The 20,220-nt window shown below is 38.7% G+C and overlaps 1 protein-coding gene across 1 annotated transcript in view; it reads right to left on the bottom strand.

Annotated features, from left to right (window-relative positions):
* Positions 1-426: 426 nt before the first annotated feature.
* The window catches only part of ADA2A (ADA2 2A), a 44,020-nt gene continuing 24,226 nt past the window's right edge, over positions 427-20,220 (bottom strand). The window contains exons 11-13 of the mRNA XM_020382337.3: positions 11,115-11,325; positions 1,112-1,417; positions 427-897 (exon numbers count right to left, since the gene is read on the bottom strand). Of these exons, the coding sequence (XP_020237926.1) occupies positions 706-897; positions 1,112-1,417; positions 11,115-11,325 (709 nt within the window). The 3' untranslated portion in view covers positions 427-705. The remainder of the gene's footprint in view (positions 898-1,111; positions 1,418-11,114; positions 11,326-20,220) is intronic.

The raw sequence follows: 20,220 nt of genomic DNA, 5'->3' as shown, positions 1-20,220 counted from the left end.
ATTTGGTTGATTTGAGAACTAGACATAATTTTGATGGTTGAGATAAACCGATATAAAAATACTTAATATTCCATTTGACTACTCTTTACACTTTATCTAACTAGCATTACTACTTCACTGTAAAAAACTTGCGAATTTTTGATACACACCATTTAACCCCCCTCTTCTAGTGTTTATATTTTCTTCACAAAGATTTTATTTATAAAATGTGTTTATGTTACGTATTTTTCATGTTTCCATAGAGTGTTTCATTAAAGTGTAATTTGAAAATTTTGTTTGTGGCCAAAGGTCCTAGTTGCTTTGTTAGTGGTAAGAGTTAAAATAATACATACATGATTTTAAGTTTGAATCTTGTTGTCATTATTATAATCATTTTAGATAAAAAAAATTATGCCATTAAATATATAAAAGTCCTCTCCTTTCAACTCTTCCGTAAAATAAGATAGTAACATTTTAAAGTTTGATATCGTTTTTTTACATTTAATTAGTATGCATTACAGGGCAAATGAAATGATTGCTAATGAACAAATGCCACAATTGGATGTACTGTCTACCAACAACAGACACATAAATCTTAATAATATAATATAATCATTTGTTTTTGCATATCACACAGGTGTTTATCTAATTATATCTTAATGGGAGAAAGGAGAAGACGAAGAAAAATGTAAAAAAGTGGCTTTATAACCATTACATAGCATTTCACTATGTTTGCACAACTCCTTTGTTCACAAGCATATCGTAGACTCTATCCACCTTGCTTGGCTCTACCTTAAACAGTGTACGTGCATCAGATTTATTGGTCACATTGCCCTTTGAAATTTCGGATGACATGGTCTGCAGCATGTTGAGATAGTGCGACGGTAGAACTCTGATCTCGTTACAAAGCTTTTTCTCCTGCACGTTAATCATTTACAAAGAACCAATCAGATAGAACACTCCTTCCATCAAAGTCCAGTACACAAAACTCCCACTATTCTGGGGTGTAGGAAGGGTCTGATGTACATAGCCTTCTCCTCCAAAAAATTTAAAAATAAAAAATAAAAAAGCCAATGAAAGCTGAAAGAAAGAGAACAGCAGCGTAGAAATCAAACAAGGATAGAATTCTCACAGATTCGGATAGTAATTCAGCCCCAGCAAATCCACTGATATCCCACTCTTCTAGCGACCTTGTGATGGTTTGTATGGCAGCAGGTGAATCCTTGGCACCAGCAAATAAAGCTGAAGTCCCCTTTTGAAGGCCCCGCGGACTAGTATCAAGTTCTCCTTTGAGATAATTTGGCCTCAGTAATGTCTTGGCACTTGTTCCAATCTGACCACTTTCTTTACAGGCACTCGATTCAGCTTCCTTTGTCCTCTTTTGTTCAATAAATCGATAAGCATCAGCAGCAGTTACACAGCCAGCAATTCGGGCTTCCTACAACATATTTCAAATGGAAATGGCATCAGATTAGGTCCTTAAGAGATGTGGCCAAAATTAGTATAATTTGATCAAGGCTAAAAATCAAGAAATCCCTCCCACTATAAGTCAAGCGTAGAAACTAGTAAACCTCCTATTGTTTGAAGCTCGCCAAACAGCTCCCTAAACTAATCAAAATACAAATGCAGGTGACCCAATAATGAATCTAAAATAAGTTTTGATATAATCGTAGAATTTTAGCTCAGGACTTAACATTATAAAATCGACTTGTAAGGTGAGAATTGTCAAAGTTTATAAGTTCAATTTAAGCATATCTCTAATCAATGTAAAACTAAACCACCATCTTTGAGGCTTTAATTAATTCAGAAAAGGGCCACAACTAAAGCAGGTAGGAGTGAGTGCAATTAAGGTGACTTCCCAATATTAGTGTTACAGATATTGTGGATAAAGATATTATGGTTATTATTCTCATTATCAATCAGGGATATGATTAGATTAGTTTCCATAATACTAGAGATTAGTATCTTTATCATTTATTGTATTCTCTCTATAAATAAGATTGATGTGTGTTCAACTCACACAATTCCTGAATCACAAAATGGTATCTAGAGCTTAGGTTTTTCTTTTAGAATTTTTTTTTCTCTCTTCTTGCAAAGGCTCTCACCCACCTCCGACCACCGCTTCTGACCACTGCCGCCGGCCGCCGCCCTCGACCGCCGTCGCCGTCACTGACCTCCGGTCACCGCTGATATTCATCTTTCATGGTTGCTTCTACTTTGACTACGACATTTAACAACATCCTTCCGATTCCGTGTGAGAAGTTGACCGGAGCAGCAAATTATACCACTTGGGCAGCTACGGTTCAGCTTTGGTTTCATGATCAAGGACGTGCTGCCACTTAACCACTCATTTTTCTACAATTGCTACTGATAAACGTGGCTAGTGGCAACAAATTAATGCCTCACTATGTACGGTTATTTGGTTTTCTATTGCTCCGAACCTTCAACATTCTTATCAAGCATTCGACACATGTTACGATGTTTGGCACAAGGCCAAGAAAGTTTACGCTAATAATGTTCAACGTCTTTACAACGTCATCACCACTATGATGACCACCAAGCTTGAGAATAGGGACATACAGACATATTTGAGTAAGCTTGACCGTCTAATTGCTGATTACAATAATTTAATGCCTTATCCCTCTGATGTGGCGACCTTTGAGAAATAGCGAAACCAGTACTTCATGATTCTTGTTGGTCTTCCTCCTGAACTAGAGTCTGTCCGTAATCAGATTTTGTCTGCCCCTATTATTCCTACATACGACATTGTTAGTGAACAATTGTTGCGTCTCTCCATCTCTCATACTGTGGCTACTCCTTCTGCAACTGCTGTAGACTCCTCTGCCCTTGTTTCTCACTCATCTGATCGTGGTAGTGGACGTAATGAAGGTCGTGGAAAACAGAATCGTCATTGCAATTATTGCCGCTACTTTGGTCATATTGAAGTTAACTGTCACAAAAAGGCCCGAGAACAGTCATCATCAGCAAATGTTGCTCATGTGCCCAACACTACCTCCTCTACCGACTTTTGCTCTCTTACAGATATCACTATTTCTGCCTCTGATTAACAAGATCTCCTTCAACTCCGAGCAGCCCAACAATCTGCCTCGCCTGCCACTACCATGGCTCACTCTGGTAATCCATTAGCCTTTATGTCCCAGTCTCCTTCTCTTGGACCTTGGATTCTTGACTCCGGTGCACCTGATCATATGACTGGTAATCAATCTTTTTTCTCTAAATTGTCTTTCTCCGACTCCTTGCCACCTCTTGCCGATGGTTCTCAAATTAAAGTTCATGGCATTGGTCAAATACACCCACTCCCTCACCTCCCTTTGCACTCTGTTCTGTTTGTTCCTGGTTGTCCTTTTAATTTAATTTCCATTAGCAAACTCACCAGTACCCTTGATTTCTCTGTGTTGTTTGTTAATAATTCTGTTCTTATTCAGGATCGGCGTACAGGACAAACAATTGGAGCAGGACATGAGTCTGGGGGATTGTATCGTCTCTCACCATTGATTGCGCGTGTCTCCACCTCTGCCGATCTTGCTCATCAGCGTCTTGGTCATCCCAGTTTGGAGAAATTACGACTTTTAGTTCCTAGCCTTTCTACCATTAAAAACATCCAGTGTGAGTCATGTCAATTAGGGAAACATGTCCGTCAGTCTTACCAATCTAGTGTCAATAAATGTGCTGCATCACCATTTACCCTGGTTCACTCTGATATTTGGGGATCCAGTCGAGTCTGTTCAACTTTAGATTATTCTTATTTTGTTACCTTTATTTATGATTTTTCGCGTTGTACTTGGGTTTTCTTAATGAAACACCTTTATGATATTTTTCACATTTTTCAAAGTTTTTTCATTGAAATTTCTTCTCAATTTAGTCAATCTATTAAAATCTTATGCATTGATAATGCAAAAGAGTATTTATCTTCCAAATTCTAGTCTTTTTTTCCCTCCCAGGGTATTCTTCATCAGACCTCTTGTGCCCACACACTACAACAAAATGGTGTAGCTGAACGCAAAAATCATCATTTGGTTGAGACAGCTCGTACTATTCTCCTTCATCATAAAGTTCCACTTTGATTCTGGGGTGATGCGATTCTTACTGCCTGTTACTTGATTAATCGCATGCCCTCCTCTGTTCTCAGCAATCAAATCCCATACACCATATTGTATCCACAAAATGATCTTTATCCTGTTCCACTTCGTGTCTTTGGATGTACATGTTTTGTCCATGATCTCACCCCAGGTAAAGATAAATTTTCTGCTAGGTCTCTCAAGTGTATATTTCTTAGGTATTCTCGACTCCCGAAAGGGTATCATTGTTTTTGTCCACAACTTCAACGCTATATTGTTTTCGCTGACGTTTCCTTCTTTGAGTCATCCTCTCCTTTCTTTACTGAGGATATTACTAGTCATACTTGATGGAATCATCCCTAGGAAGGCAAGGGGTGACACATTGAAAGAGCCAAGAAGAATGGGCTAGACAGGAAGGTTTGGGCCAGTCAAGGCCCAATGGGCCCGATGGGCTTGGAAGGCCAAAGTTGAGATTCTCATGGGCCATATCTTGTTTTATCTATTTTCTTTATGTCTTGTATATATCATGTTAGTATAGGTTTTCTATATTTTGGGTCTTGTATTTTGGACCATCTAGGATAACATTTTAGGCTATAGGCTTATTGGGCCTAGTTTTGGGCTTCATGGGCCTTTGGGCTTTTGGTACCCAATATTGGGCTCATTTTCATTCTTGTAATTTTTACTTTCCATTGTATTTGCTTGGCCATTGTATTTAGGCCATTAGATTAGGATTATTGAGGGATTACTTAAATAGGTTCATTAGGCTAAACTAGATTTAATTTAGAAGGCATTTAAGTTGAATTTGGGATCACATGGATGGTGCCACTTGTGGCTGAACATGTGCTTAGCCAAATCAACCCTAAATGCTTCCTAAATCAAATTAAGATGCATGAGAGCACCTAGATTCACGGACTTTCACATGGGAGTGAAGATTTGAATTCAAATTTCAAATTTGAACTCAAATCTTGGCGCCACATGTGGTATTTGAATCTTAGCACCAAATGCTTCCCTAGCTGAGCCTATATATGCATGATCCTTCATAACTTGTATTCACTTTTGAATGAATGAGAATTCTAAATTTTACTTCAGCCAAATTCTCTCCAAGAGTCACCGAAACCTCACCCACTCTAGTTCTAGGAAAACCTCCATTCCTAGACTTGAAAGTGAGCTTTCCTTTGGATCTTTAGCTTGGATGCTTCCATCCTTAGCTTAGGGATTCTTCCACCATTCCAATCATCTTCTTCCATCATTTGAACCGTGGCAAGCTCAAGGAAAAGGACTTCACATTCGGAGAAGGTCAAAAGAAGCAAGAATCCTTCACTTGCTTCAACCATACTCCATCAATACTTCTTTGGATGATTAACCTACTATTCCAACTTCAACTCCGACTGTAGTAACTGATCCACCACCATTACTTGTCTATCAACGTAGGACAAGACATCCACAGGTGGTTCCATATATAGCTCCCCCAGCTTCATCTTCTGCTCTAACCGACTATCTAACAACGCCTCCTGCACTTGAACATTCTTTGCCTGAGTTACCCATTGCCATTCATAAAGGTATTCGATCTACCCGCAATCCTCATCCTTTATATGCTTGTGCTCTTTCTTGTCATCGATTGTCTCCTTCCTACTTTTCTTTTATTTCCTCTTTGGATTCTGTGTCTTCCCCAAGTCTACAGGTGAAGCTATGGCTGATTCTCGGTGGAGACAGGCGATGCTGGATGAAATGGATGCTTTGCAGACTAGTGGCACGTGGGAGTTAGTACCTTTACCACCTGACAAGTCTATCGTTGGTTGTCGATGTACATAGTGAAAGTTGCACCGGATGGTAGCATTGACCGCTTTAAAGCGCGATTGGTTGCAAAGGGCTATACTCAAATCTATGGTCTAGATTATGGGGATACTTTCTCTCCTGTCGCCAACATGACGTCTGTTCGCTTGCTTCTTGCTATGGCTGCAATTCGTCATTGGCCGCTACACCAATTGGATATTAAAAATGTCTTTTTAAATGGTGAATTACAAGAAGAGGTTTATATGGACCAGCCCCCTGGCTTTATTGCTTCTGGTGACTCACCTTGTTTGTCGTCTTTGTCGTTCTCTTTATGGCTTGAAGCAATCTCCTCGTGCTTGGTTTGGACGCATCAGCTCCGCCTTGATTGAGTTTGGTATGACTTGCTGTGAGGCTAACCACTTTGTTTTCTTCCTTCACTCCTCATCTGGACTTTGTATTTATTTAGTGGTGTATGTTGATGACATTGTCATTACTAGAGATGACTCCGATGGTATTTGCCGCCTCAAATCTCACCTTCAACGCCAATTTTAGATGAAAGCCCTTGGTCCACTTAGATATTTTTTGGGGATCGAGGTTGCTCACTCCACTTCTGGTATTGCAATTTCCCAAAGAAAATATGCTCTGGACATTCTCACCGAGACTGGTATGGTTGACTGCCGCCCTGGTGATACTCCAATGGATCCCAACGTCAAGCTTCTTCTGGGTCAGGGGGAGCCATTGGATGACCTAGAAAGATATCATAGACTTGTTGGCAGACTTAACTATCTTATTGTCACCAGGGCAGACATCGCATTCCTAGTAAGTGTGGTAAGCCAATTCATTAACGATCCTCGTGATAGTCATTAGACTGCAGTAATACGGATCCTCAGATATATCAAGAAGGCACCGGGCTGAGGACTACTATAGGAGGACAAAGGCAATTCCAAAATTGTCTGTTATTCAGATGCTGATTGGACAAGATCACCATTAGACAGAAGGTTTACCCTCTGGCTATTGTGTTCTAATTGGAGGCAACCTAATTTCATGGAGAAGCAAGAAACAAACTACAATTGCTAGATCCACTATGGAAGCTAAATATCGTGCTATGGCAGTAGCTGTCCACCTTGTACACTTGCTTTCCTTTTGGGCAAGAGTACACTTGCATGACCATCTTGTACCCCAGAAAAAAGTTTAAGGGAGATTTTTTATCTCCATTTTCAGGTTCAATTCTAGCTTCAATCCAAATGTCATGTTTGGAAAAATAAGGTGCTCATGAGCCTCCCTTAAACTTCTTGAAGATGAGGTTGGCTGAAATGACTTTCGTGCTCGTGGAAAGTGACATCCCTTGACACAGAAATTTGGGACGGTGGGTAATAGCATTTATTCCATTTTTGTGTGGATGAGTACCCTACAAAAACACATTTTAAGGCCCTAGGATCAAGTTTTCCCCGATCAGTACTATGGACATGAACAAAGGACACACCCAAATATTCTAGGTATAAGGATATTTGTAATGGTCAGGTCTGAAAAAGAAGGATAGGACTTTGGTAGGACTTTTTGAAGCTACAATCCTAGAGGGAAATCTATTAAATAAGGTGAGTGGCAGTGAGTATGGCTTCCTCCCAAAAAATTTTAGGAACACAGTTTTGAAAGAGAAGAGCCCAAGTTTGATCTAATAGATGACCATTTTCTCTATCCACAATGACATGTTGCTAAGGTTTTTTGACAAAGACTTGTGAATTATAACTTCCTTTTGACAAAAGGAATTAAGCACGTGATTGAAGTAATCTTTTAGCATTGTCTGACCTAAGTTGCTTGATATTAGCTCTAAATTGGTTTTTTATCATTGAGAAAAAATGCGTACGAAAATAGAGCTAACTTCTAATTTTTGTTTAAGTAAGAAAACTCAAGTAACCCAAGTACAATCATCTATAAAGGTAACAAACCATTGAGCACCTAATACATTTGGAACATTAGAGGGGTCCCACACACCAATATGAATCAGGTCAAAGGAAGAAATGCTTATTTTATTGCTAATTGAAAAAGGTAGACGCTTGAGCTTAATGAGCTCACACAACTCCCAATGAATACTCCACATCTAATTTTTCAAAATAGAAAGGAAATAACATTTTTATAACTTAAAAGGACAGATGTCCTAAGCAACAATGATATAGCAAAACATTTTGCCAATTGGTCATCACCGATTAGATATGGAGTGGCTTTTGTCAGGCAAATTTAAGTCTTCCATGTAATAAAGACCATTCCATTCTCTAGCATGTCCAATCGTCCTCTTCGAGTTCTTATCCTGCAACATACAAGCATTGTAATGAAAAACAACATCCCTTGATAGATCCTTTGTAAGCTTTTGCATGGATATTAGGTTGGTGGACAATTTGGGAATATGGAGAACATTTTTCAAGTTTATTAACAGGCTTGTTTGGACATCTCCTTGTCCAGCTGCAGTTATGAGAGTTCCATCAGTTGTGAAAATTTTCATGTTGTTAGGACATGGTTGATATGTGGAGAATATTTTATGTAAGGGTGTCATGTGGTCAGTGGCTCTAGAATCTAGCAGTAATGTTGGTTAAAGGGTGTATCTAAGACATTGAGTTTAAAAGAAAATGGAAACTTACTTGAGTAGCCCAAAGAACAAGTACCTGTTGGTTTCTTAGGTCTACTAAAAAAGGATCTTACTCTTTTTCTCTCGTCCAGATTGAGTTGGACATATTCTCCTCTCTTTCTTTAGAAGTTTTGGGATTTATTATCCTCTATTTGAGCCATGGCAAATTGTGCGATGAAGGCACTAGATAAAGAAAATAAGAAATTGTGCAGCAGCAACATAGTCCTTGTGCAATGAAGGCACAAGGATTTGCAGCAACAATAAAGGAAACCATCTAAGGTTAGCAACAGAGCAGTGGCAGCTGCCTTCTAGGGTTTGTAGCAGCAATGGAGGCTACCGTCTAGGATTTGCCACAGCAATGAAGGCTGTTGTCTAGGGTTTGAGTTGAGCAGTTAGAACCTCCCAGATTTTGGAAGCTCTAATATCATTTTAAGAAAGTGATTTGGGACTTAATTCAACCTTACAAAACTGGTTTGTAAAGTGAGGATTGTTCCTTACTTATTTACACTATTATGGTATCATCTCTAATCGATGCGGGATCTCCAATAATTAGCATCATATCTTTTTGCTACAATTGTAACCTGTTCCTCATATCTACTTTCTCTCGCATAATTTTCCATCTTCAAACTATAACAAGCTTTCCCTTTGGGCAAGAGTACACTTGCATGGCCACATTGTACCCCAATCTAAACCATGTTTGAGACGACATACTACTACAATCTATTGAGACCTATTCGCTATAGATATGACCAATGTAGTCCTTATAAAGTTTAGACCTTAATTACTTTACAAGTTGGTTTAGTGGATTCCCTAAGTATTATAGTATGATAATTGTGTCTATTAGAGTGGGTGCACAGGCTCTTACTATGAGCACAGACGTATTGTATCTTTTCTCTTGTTAGTTAGTTTGTTATTTTTCTATTAGAGTTCAGTTGCAACTGAACAATTGTATCTCTTCCTTTATATTCCTTCGATTTTTGTATCAAAAGTTAGATGAATAATAATACAGTTTACTTTCTATCAAATCTATTTAGCTTCACCATGAAGTTTTACATGGTATCAAGAACTTAATGTTCTTCCATAGCTTTTGACGAAAATTTTTCCACAGCCACCAGTTGGCGCTAACCTAATCTGTACCCACCATTTCTGTATCTAATGCACCCACCACCTTCTCTTACAATTTCATAAAATAGAGAACAATTTTGTTCTTTGAAAATGAAAAATCAAAAAATCAAGGGACATCAGCTTCCTCAATTTCTTGTGAATCCTTCCATTTCGCCATGATTTCTCATAGAAGTAGATCACAAAGAAGGCAAACTAAATTTTGTGTATGCACAATGGGAGTATTTTGTGTATGCACAATGGGAGTAGCAAGATTCTCTCCAGCTTTCAAGACTATAATTGCCTATTACTACACCAATTTTGTTATGTATCATTAGTTGTGTTCTTCGTTGGTAACCTTGGTCTAACTTGTCAAGAGCAAGAATACTCAGAATGCCATAGCGAAATAATAAGACAGAAGATTACTCCATCTTTGAATTCATCCTCAAAATCAAAGCAATTGTTAATTCTTTATGCTCCATTAGAGACCGAGTCTCCTCTTAAGAACAACTTGATGCCATTGTTGAAGGGTTACCCGAAGGGTATGATTCTCTGATTAATCTTTTTAATAGTCGTTTGGAGCCTTTCATTCTTGCTGAATTAGGAGCACTTCTCTTGGCCCAAGAAGTCAAACTTGACAACGTAGTGGCCCTTTTTGTCATGTCGTCGACGAGTGGGTTGCATGGTGGCATGTGGGCCGGAGATCTGCCCTGAAATTTAGACATCCGATTGGCAATGGAGAGGCACTCATCCTGGTCTGACCACTGATCCCAAAGGCAGCTACAGTGACAGCTGACAACAGCAGAAATGCAAAGCTCCCAGGATTGGCAGCTCTAATACCATAATCGAAATAATAATTGTACATTAATTCTGTTCAATACATTCTCTAATCTCCCTATTAAAGCTAAAGGACAATGCTAAAAAGGGGAAACTGAGAGGGAAAATGGATATGGGAAATAAATAGTATATCATGAGATATCTATGACCCCGAAATATACTCCACAAAATATCTTCCCCATTTACTGAAAAATATCTTTACCATTTACAGCAGAGGACCAAACACATTGACGTAAATTGCCACATCATCATGTAGAAGACCAAGTTAGTAGATATAACTACTAACTTTCTCTAGCGATTAATTTGCAAATGTCTTCACCAAACTCTTGAGAGGTCTAAGAATTAGTGATATGCATAACAAGTTTGGTGGATATAATTTATATGCTCCAGCTTGAGGGGAGTGTTGAGAATCAGAATGAATACTCTCCATTTATTGTATAGTGATTTATAGGAAAGTAAATAATAATCTAAGGGAAACAAAATATCCCCTAATCAGGCATATTGAATATTATGTGCTTGTATAAATAAATCTCCGTTGTGTAGTTGAGATAAACAGATTCACTTATCGTGTCTCTATTCTCTCTCTCTCTCTATCTCTCTGTATTTCAACACTTTCAAATTTATTTTAAGAGTATACCGCAACTCTTTATAATCTTTAGAAAATAGCTACAATATATCTAGATAAAGCAAGTTACATCATCAAAATGTGTAGAAGAATGTAATACCTGTAAATCTTGTATTCTTTTGACCAGCCTGTGTTCTTCAATAATAGTTTTTAGCAAATCCAGATGCTCTTGTTTTGAGTGAAACCGTGTGAAGACCTTGTAACGCTGACATATTTGAAGCTCTTCAGGCAAGAGAGATTTCTCAAAAGGATCAGGATAAAGTAAATCTCTTTCGAGTATAAATATCTTTCTGCGCTTCCGTTCATCTAACCTGCCCAGAAGTTTCATTATGTAGGGGTGTTCAGAAAAACCAGTTTAGACAAATCAAACCAATAACAAATCTAATCCTTTTTTAAAAAGCCAAATTATTCAAACTGGTTTTTGAACCTCAATTGTTTCATTTTTCAAACTATGCTTTGGTGGACTATTCCATTTAAAAGGTTTGGATGAAGAAAAAACCAATTTTGAGCTAGTTACTGTTTTGTGCCAAGCCAAGAACTCTGCATGGGAGATAAATGCTCTAGAGGTTTCAGAGAGGTTTGGATCCACTCCTCACAACTTTCCAATTCTCCTAAAGTCCCTGTAACATGACAGTTGTCCCCCTTTCCATAGGTAGTTAGTGACTTATCGTTTATAACAGAAAACTACCTTAAATGGGCCTAACAAATTGCATGCCCATTCCCTTTTATTCTAATAGATATATGCTTAATCACGAGCTTCTTTTCCTAATTATCTCATGCCCTAACTAAATTATTCCACTAACTATCTCTATGGATTATGTAATAATACACCCCCCCCCACCTTCCTCTTTAAACATTCACCTTGTCACCAAGGTGAAAAGCTTGTGGTAGATGAAAAAAAACCTTTTCATTCTCCAAGATTCCAATTGTTCACTTTACTCTTTTCCATGACTAATACAATTCTAGTGGTTCTTGCTATGGCAGTGTATTCACCAACAATTTCCTCACTTCATTCTTTTTTTCTACCTTTTTGTTTAGGGGTAGATAAAAAATTCGTAAGCACAAATACTCCCTACAAGTTCTGTTGGATAGGAATCCCAAAATTTATGGGATATTATTATGTTGCAGAATTTCAAGGATTAGGATCTATAATTTATCTTTTATTGTTATTACTGATTTATAGGGCTTCCTATCTAATTATAGGAATTGCCTATTATTTGTTTCCTTTTTTACTTCCCTGTTTTACCTATTTATATACTAGACCAATCATTTGAATAAAATAAGAAGAATGATTTCTTCCGCTTCTAATAATATGGTATCAGAGCCAACTGTTCTTCATCCTAGATGAAAACTAAATACAGTTTCATGGCTGTTGCACCACCCACACAACCATCCACACCAGAAAATATTTCGCCTTCCAATAGAAATCTAAACAACCCAGCCCATATGGCTTCATCCTTCCAACCTATGACCTAAACCCCTCAATTCAAATAACCCAACACAAATTAAATGGGTTAAACTTCCAAGAATGGTACCAGTCGGTCCTTCTTGTCATCAAAGGGAGAGGAAAAATGGGCTATCTTACAGAGACTTTTGCAGCTCCACCAATGACTAATCCTTCCAACAGTAACTGGGATGCAGAGAACTCCATTGTCATGGCTTGGTTGATAAACTCAATGGAACTTAAAATTGACAGAACTTATCTTTTCTGCAAAACTGCCCATGAAATATGGACCATTGTTCAGGAGATGTACTCAGACCTCCAACACTCTGCCCAATGCTTTGAAATAAGGTCAGTTTTGCATAATACTCAACAAGGTAACAAATTTGTAACCGAGTATTTTAATATGTTGGTAGAGTTATGGCAAGAAATGGACTTGTTCTATACTGTTTCATTGAAATGTTCTGAGGATAAATTGTTGTATGACCAAATGCTGGAAAAAGAGAGGGTATTTGATTTCCTATAGGGACTAACAAAAGAATTAGATGAAGTTAGGGGGCGGATCTTTGGCCTCAAACCACTACCATCTCTCAAGGAAGCCTTTGCCATGGTTAGAAGAGAAGAAAGTAGGAGGAAAGTGATGCTGCAAAACAATCCTACAATTGAGGATCCTCATCTAAACTCAGCTCTTGTATCTCGGAAAAATGATCTATAGACTATCCGTCCTAAAGAGGCCAAGACATGGTGTGATCATTGCCAAAGACCTTACCACACAAAGGAGACATGCTGGCTCATTCATGGAAAACCTGCAGATTGGAAACCTAGAAGTCAGCGCAAAGCTGCTGCCTCTGTTAATGTTGTTGAATCTTCTACAGATTTAAAGAAGCAATGTTCTGCTATTTTTTCTGATGAGCAAATGGGTATGCTAAAGAACCTACTCTCTCAACTCAAACCTAAAGCTTCTGCACTAGCAAACTCTACTGCAAACATTGCTCAAAAAAGGTAATAGTCAGTTTTCTTTCATGTCTAGACAGGAAAATACAGGAGAATGGGTCCTAGATTCTGAAGCTACTGACCATATGAAAGGGTCATTTGCTGACTTTACGTCATACAAGAAAGCTGATAAAGGTGTCACTATTACAGTAGTTGACGGTAATTCATCAATGGTAGCTGGTACTGGTGACTTAAACCTATCAGGACTAAAACTAAAATCTGTCCTTTATGTTCCTGAATTAAAATACAATCTCATATTTGCCAGTAAATTGACTAAAGATCTAAATTGTGCAATAATTTTTTACCCTACTCACTGTATTTTTCAGGATTGGTCTTCGGGGATGATGATTGGCAGTGCTAAGGAACACAATGGTCTGTACTTTGTTTCTGTTAAGATATTCTAAGATATAGTTTAGATATATTAGTTTATCTTTTCCTAATTTATAGTTTATCTTAATCCCTAAACTTTAGGGATTGTTTCTGTTAATTGTCTATTTATTTGATTGTACCCATCAATTCAGAATAATAAGAAATTATTCATATTCAAGTTGGTACTAGAGCACTCTGGTCCAGGAACCCTAATCCAGCCGCCAACATCTAGGGTTTTCAAGTTTTGTCCGCGATTGCCGGAGTTGACACCGCCTGAACATTAAGAGGTCGCCGATCGACCTCTCCGTCGCAAGCCACTGTCATCCGCTGTCTCACGCTCTCTCACGCGCGGTTCTTGTTGAGGAAGCTCGCCGGCGCATGGGGTTCACGCGCCGCCCTCCAGGCCTCCGTTTGCGACGCGGTTCACTCCGTTGGACTCGCCGGCCCTCCCTCTTCTCGTTTTGACCCTTTTCAGGTTGTGGGTCACACTCTAGGTGGTCTGTTGGTGGTCGTTTGGTTGCGGCCTTTGAGTTTCGTGGTCGTTTGGTTGCTGCCTCGAAGTTCCGTGGTCGTTTGGTTGCTGTTCCGGAGCTTCGTGGTTGTTTGGTTGCTGTCTCGGAGTTCCGTGGTTGTTTGGTTGTTGTCTCAGAGTTCCGTGGTCGTTTGGTTGCTACCTCGATGTTCCGTGGTTGATTGTTTGCTGTTTCTGTGGTTTTTATTGAGTTTTTATTTTTCCCTCCTTTTTCTCTTCATGGTAGAGATTCCTAAGGAGAATCCAAAAATTGAATCTTCCAAAAGGGGGTTGGTCTCGTTTGCCTTTTCTGGATCACCTACTATTACATCTGAAAAGCATAATGGTAAAAATTATTTGGATTGGTCCACTGCAGTTGAAATGTGATTTTTAGGTCAGGGTCTCTATGATCATCTTACTAAAAGGGCGTCCGAAGTTGATAAAGAGGTGAAAGATGAATGGAAACAGGTAGATTATCAACTTGTATCTCTATTGTGGCAGTCCATTGAGACTAAATTAATGGTGCATTTTCGTCCATACAAGACATGCTATGATATTTGGAAGAAGGCTCAGAATGTCTATGCCAATGACATCCAAAGATTATATGAGTGTGTTATGGTCTTGCAACCCTTCGTGTTGATAATGATTTGCTGACATATTTGAATCGTGCTTAATCCACTATTGATAAGCTCAAGCTAATGTTGGTTAGTGATGATCCTCAACAAATATTCAACAAACTTGATAATATGTTTATGGTGTTTATCCTTCAAGGACTTCACAAAGATTACGGATCTATCCGAGATCAAATCTTGACAAATCCTGTCATTCCTACAGTAGAAGAACTCATAGATCGATTGATTTGGGTCCCTTCACCAGAGGCAGATCCTAACACAGAATCTGAGTCCTCTGCTTTTATCTCTAGTACAGCTGACCGTGAAAGTCGAGGGCGCGGTCGAGGTCGTGGTCGTGGTAAAGGGGTAGAGAAAACCTCCATTGTACCTACTGTCAGAGAGATGGACATACACGAGACAGGTGTTATTCCTTGCATGGCTTTCCGAGCAAGATAGCTAATGTGGCTCAATCTCCAACTTCAGCTCTAGAGCTCAAGATTGAATCTGAGGAAAATCATCCAATCTCATTATCTACCGATAATTACAAAGAGTATCTTCAACTGAAGGCAGCACAACAAGCCTCTTCCTCTGTCACTGTTGCTCACACGGGTAATTCAACCGTCTATCTCTCTCATTCTACATCTATTGGACCTTGGGTTTTGGATTCTGGTGCTTCTGATCACCTAACTGGTAATGTCTCCCTTTTTCCTAGCCTATCATCACCTAAAACTCCACATCATATCACTCTTGCAAATGGGTCAAAAGTCCAAGCCACTAGTATTGGCCAAATATCACGTATCCCTTCACTACCATTAAAATGTGTTTTACTAGTTCCTGGATGTCCCTTTAATTTGATTTCTATAAGTAAGTTGACTCGGTCACTAAATTGTGCCATAAGCTTCACTTCTGATTCTTTCTTGATACAGGACCAGAGTACGGGACAGACGATTGGAGTTGGATCTGAATCACATGGTCTCTACTACCTTCAACCTTCTACCTCTACCATATGTGCATCTGTTGAGTCTCCTAGTTTAATTCATCGTCGCCTAGGTCATCCAAGCTTGAATAAATTAAAGAAAATGGTACCTCATCTCTCACGCCTGGAATCCTTAGAGTATGAGTCGTGACAATTAGGGAAGCATGTTAGAACTTCTTTTCCTAATAGTATTAATAGTCAAGCTGTGTCTTCTTTTGATATCATTCATTCTAATGTTTGGGGCCCTAGTCAGGTTCCTTCTCTTTTAGGGCATAGGTATTACGTCACCTTTATTGATGATTTTTCTAGATGTACTTGGATATTTTTAATGAAAAATCATTTTGAGTTATTCAATATTTTTCAAAGTTTCTATTCGGAGATCAAAACTCAATTTGGCAAAGTAATTCGGATTTTACGAAGTGACAATGCTAAAGAATATTTTTCAGATTGCTTCAAATCATTTATGACTTCCCATGGCATACTACATCAATCTAGTTGCCCTCATACGCCTCAACAAAATGGTGTAGCTGAGCGAAAACATAGGCATATTGTGGACACTACTCGTACTCTTTTATTGAATGCCAATGCACCTCTAAAGTTGTGGGGAGATGCTGTACTTACTGCAGGGTATTTAATAAATCGAATGCCATCCTCTGTCTTGAATGATCAAGTACCTCATTCCCTATTATACCCATTGGATCCCATTTACTCTGTTCATCCTCATGTCTTTGGTTGTACTTGTTTCGTCCATGATCTTTTCTCAGGACGTGCTAAGTTGTCTGCTCGGGCTATCAAATGTGTGTTCTTAGGATACTCCCGTGTTTAAAAGGGGTACCGCTGTTACTCTCCTGCTACGCATCGGTTTTACACTAGTACAGATGTCACTTTCTTTGAAAATACACCATATTTCGTTACTACAGATGTCTCTTCGGTTGACTCAGATCTCCTTTCTCAGGTATTGCCTATTCCTCATTTTGATCTCGGTGTGCCTTCTACACCTACTACTTTAGAGGCACTAGAGATTCCTCCCACACCACCAGGGTTTGATCGTCCTCTACATCGATTTGGGATAACTTATGAGCGTCGGTCACATACTACTGTTCCTCCCAGTGCTTCTATAATTAACCCATCCAGGATGGTGACAAGCAATTGATGAGATGACAACTTTAGACTCAAACTACACTTGGGTACTTGTCCCACCTCTGCCTGGAAAATCTGTTGTTAGTTTTCGGTGGGTAATGTTAAAGTAGGCCCTTATGGACAGGTGGATAGATTGAAAGCCCGTCTTGTGGCTAAGGGATACACGCAAGCAAGTATATGGTTTGGACTACAGTGACACTTTCTCTCCAGTTGCGAACATGGCCTCGGTTTGTCTCTTCTTAGCCATGGCTGCTATGAGGCATTGGCCTTTGTTTCAATTAGACATCAAGAATGCCTTCTTACATGGTGATCTAGAGGAAGAAATTTATATTGAGCAACCTCTCGGGTTTGTTGCTAAAGGGGGCTCTGGTCTTGTGTGTAAATTACAGAAGTCCTTGTATGGCCTCAAACAATCACCTCGCGCTTGGTTTGGTCGGTTTAGCAAAGTTATACAGGAATTTGGAATGATCTGCTGCGAGGCAGACCACTCTGTCTTCTTTAAACACTCACTGACACATGAATTTGTCTATCTTGTTGTTTATGTAAATGATATTGTGATTACAGGTGATGATCAGGAGGGCATCAAGGCTCTGAAGCAACACTTATTTAAACACTTTCAAACTAAAGACTTAGGTCCCCTGCGTTATTTCCTAGGGATTGAGGTCGCTCAGTCAAAGTCCGGTATTGCGATTTCTTAGAGAAAATATGCCCTTGATATTCTAGAGGAAACCGGACTTACAGATTGTAAGCCAGTTGACACTCCTATGGATCCCAATGTGAAGCTTATGCCTAATCAAGGGGAGCCTTATCCTGACCCAGGAAGATATCGGAGATTAGTAGGAAAATTGAATTATCTCACCATGACCAGACCTAATATATCCTTTCCTGTCAGTGTTGTAAGTCAGTTTCTTAACTCTCCTTGTGAGAGTCATTGCCATGCAGTTGTTCGGATCCTTAGATACATCAAAAGATCACCAGGAAAGGGACTTGTTTACAATAATAGAGGACATACAGACATTGTTGGATATTCAGATGCAGATTGGGTAGGTGATGCACGTGATAGAAGGTCAACATCAGGCTATTGTGTCTTCATGGGTGGTAATCTTGTCTCATGGAAGAGTAAAAAGCAAAGTGTTGTTGCACGATCAAGTACATAAGCAGAATATCGTGCTATGGCTCACACCACATGTGAGCTCCTGTGGCTAAAATTCTTAATTCAAGAGTTGCAATTTTGCAAGGTTAGTCATATGGAACTAGTTTGTGATAACCAGTCAGCTTTATACCTCTCCTCTAATCCATTTTTTCATGAGAGAACAGAGCACATAAAGGTTGACTGTCATTTCATCAGAGAAAAGATCCTCTTCGGTATCATCAAGACCTTCTCAATTTGCTCCAAGGATCAACTTGTAGATATCTTTACTAAATCTTTACGAGGTCCTAGGATAACATATATATGTAACAAGCTAGATGCATATGATGTATATGCTCCAGCTTGAGGGGGAGTGTTAAGATATTCTAAGATATAGTTTAGATATATCAGTTTATCTTTTCCTAATTTATAGTTTATCTTAATCCCTAAACTTTAGGGATTGTTTCTGTTAATTGTCTATTTATTTGATTGTACCCATCAATTCAGAATAATAAGAAATTATTCATATTCAAGTGTTTCTAATTCACCATCAAATTCGGATTCTCCTCAAACCATCTCCCTGTCAACCGTGTCAAATTCAAATGTTTTTCTATGGCATAACCGTCTTGGTCACCCTAATTTCAATTATTTGAAACACTTGTATCCAGATTTATTCATCAATAAAAATATTTCTTCTTTTCGATGTGAAAATTTCATTCTTGCAAAACAATCTTGAACTAATTATCCCTCTCATCCCTATCAACCATCACAACCCTTCCACCTCATTCATAGTGACATATGGGGTCCTTCTCGAATTCCTAACATAAATGGAACCAGATGGTTTATCACCTTTATAGATGACCATACTCGTGTGTGTTGGGTGTACCTCTTGAAAGAAAAATCTGAAGCTAGAACAACCTTTAAATAGTTTCATAAACTTGTCACCAATATTTTTGGCTCATCAATTCACATCCTTCGTACTGATAATGGGCGGGAATACTTCTCTAATGATCTTAATGATTACCTACAGGAACATGGCATATTCCATCAAAGTTCTTGCAACCATACCCTGCAACAAAACAGGGTTGCTGAAAGAAAAAATCGGCACATTTTGGAGGTTGCTCGTTCTCTTATGTTCACCACAAATGTTCCCAACCATTTTTGGGGAGAAGCTGTGTTAATTGCTACCTATCTTATAAATCGTCTTCCCTCCAAACCTCTCCAATTTTTAACCCCCCCCCCCCCTTAACTGTCTAAAAGGTTTTTTTCCTTTAGTTAGAATGTTGGAGTCTATTCAACCAAAAATATTCAGGTGTACAGTCTTTGTTCATAACTCAAGTCCTACAAGAGGAAAACTAGATCCAAAATATCATAAATGCATATTCCTTGGTTATTCTCCCACACAAAAAGGGTACAAATGTTACTACCCAAAATCCAAAAGGTTCTACATATCATGTGATACCACTTTTCTTGAAAATCAACCTTTCTTTCACAATGATTCGTTTCAGGGGGAGAATATGATTGAACCTCATCATTGGGATCCTTCCATCTCTTCCAATTTCTCTTCCTTTACCTCAACCTAAACAAAAAGAATCCGAAACAGAATCTACTCAAATAACCAGTCAAGGGGGAGAATTAGAAAAAGGACTCAAAATGAGTTCAAATTTTTTCCAAAATTCTACACTAGGAGACATAATGTTCCTTTGCAAGGTCAATCTTCAGACCTGGAGCCAAATCATGTAGAAGCAATAGATTGTAACACTGAAGGTAATTGTGTAGTTGAAAATCTTAATGTTGAAAAGGATACTATAGATGAACTTGACTTGCCTATTGCCTTACGGAAAGGAGTTAGATCTTGTACAAAGCATTCTATATCAAATTTTGTTACATATTCTAACCTATCTCCGAGATATAAAGATTTTGTTACAGAATTGGATAGAGTTCAAATCCCAAAAACTGTCTTTGATGCTCTAAAAGACAAAAAATGGAGAGCTATTTTCCTAGAGTTAATGGCTGCACTAGAAGAAAATAAGACC

This window comes from Cajanus cajan, chromosome 6 (genome assembly GCF_000230855.2).
Source record: "Cajanus cajan strain Asha chromosome 6, NIPB_CcT2T_4, whole genome shotgun sequence".
Taxonomy (NCBI): domain Eukaryota; kingdom Viridiplantae; phylum Streptophyta; class Magnoliopsida; order Fabales; family Fabaceae; genus Cajanus; species Cajanus cajan.
Note: the sequence above shows the minus strand (reverse complement) of the source record. Positions and strands in the feature narration are given on the sequence as shown.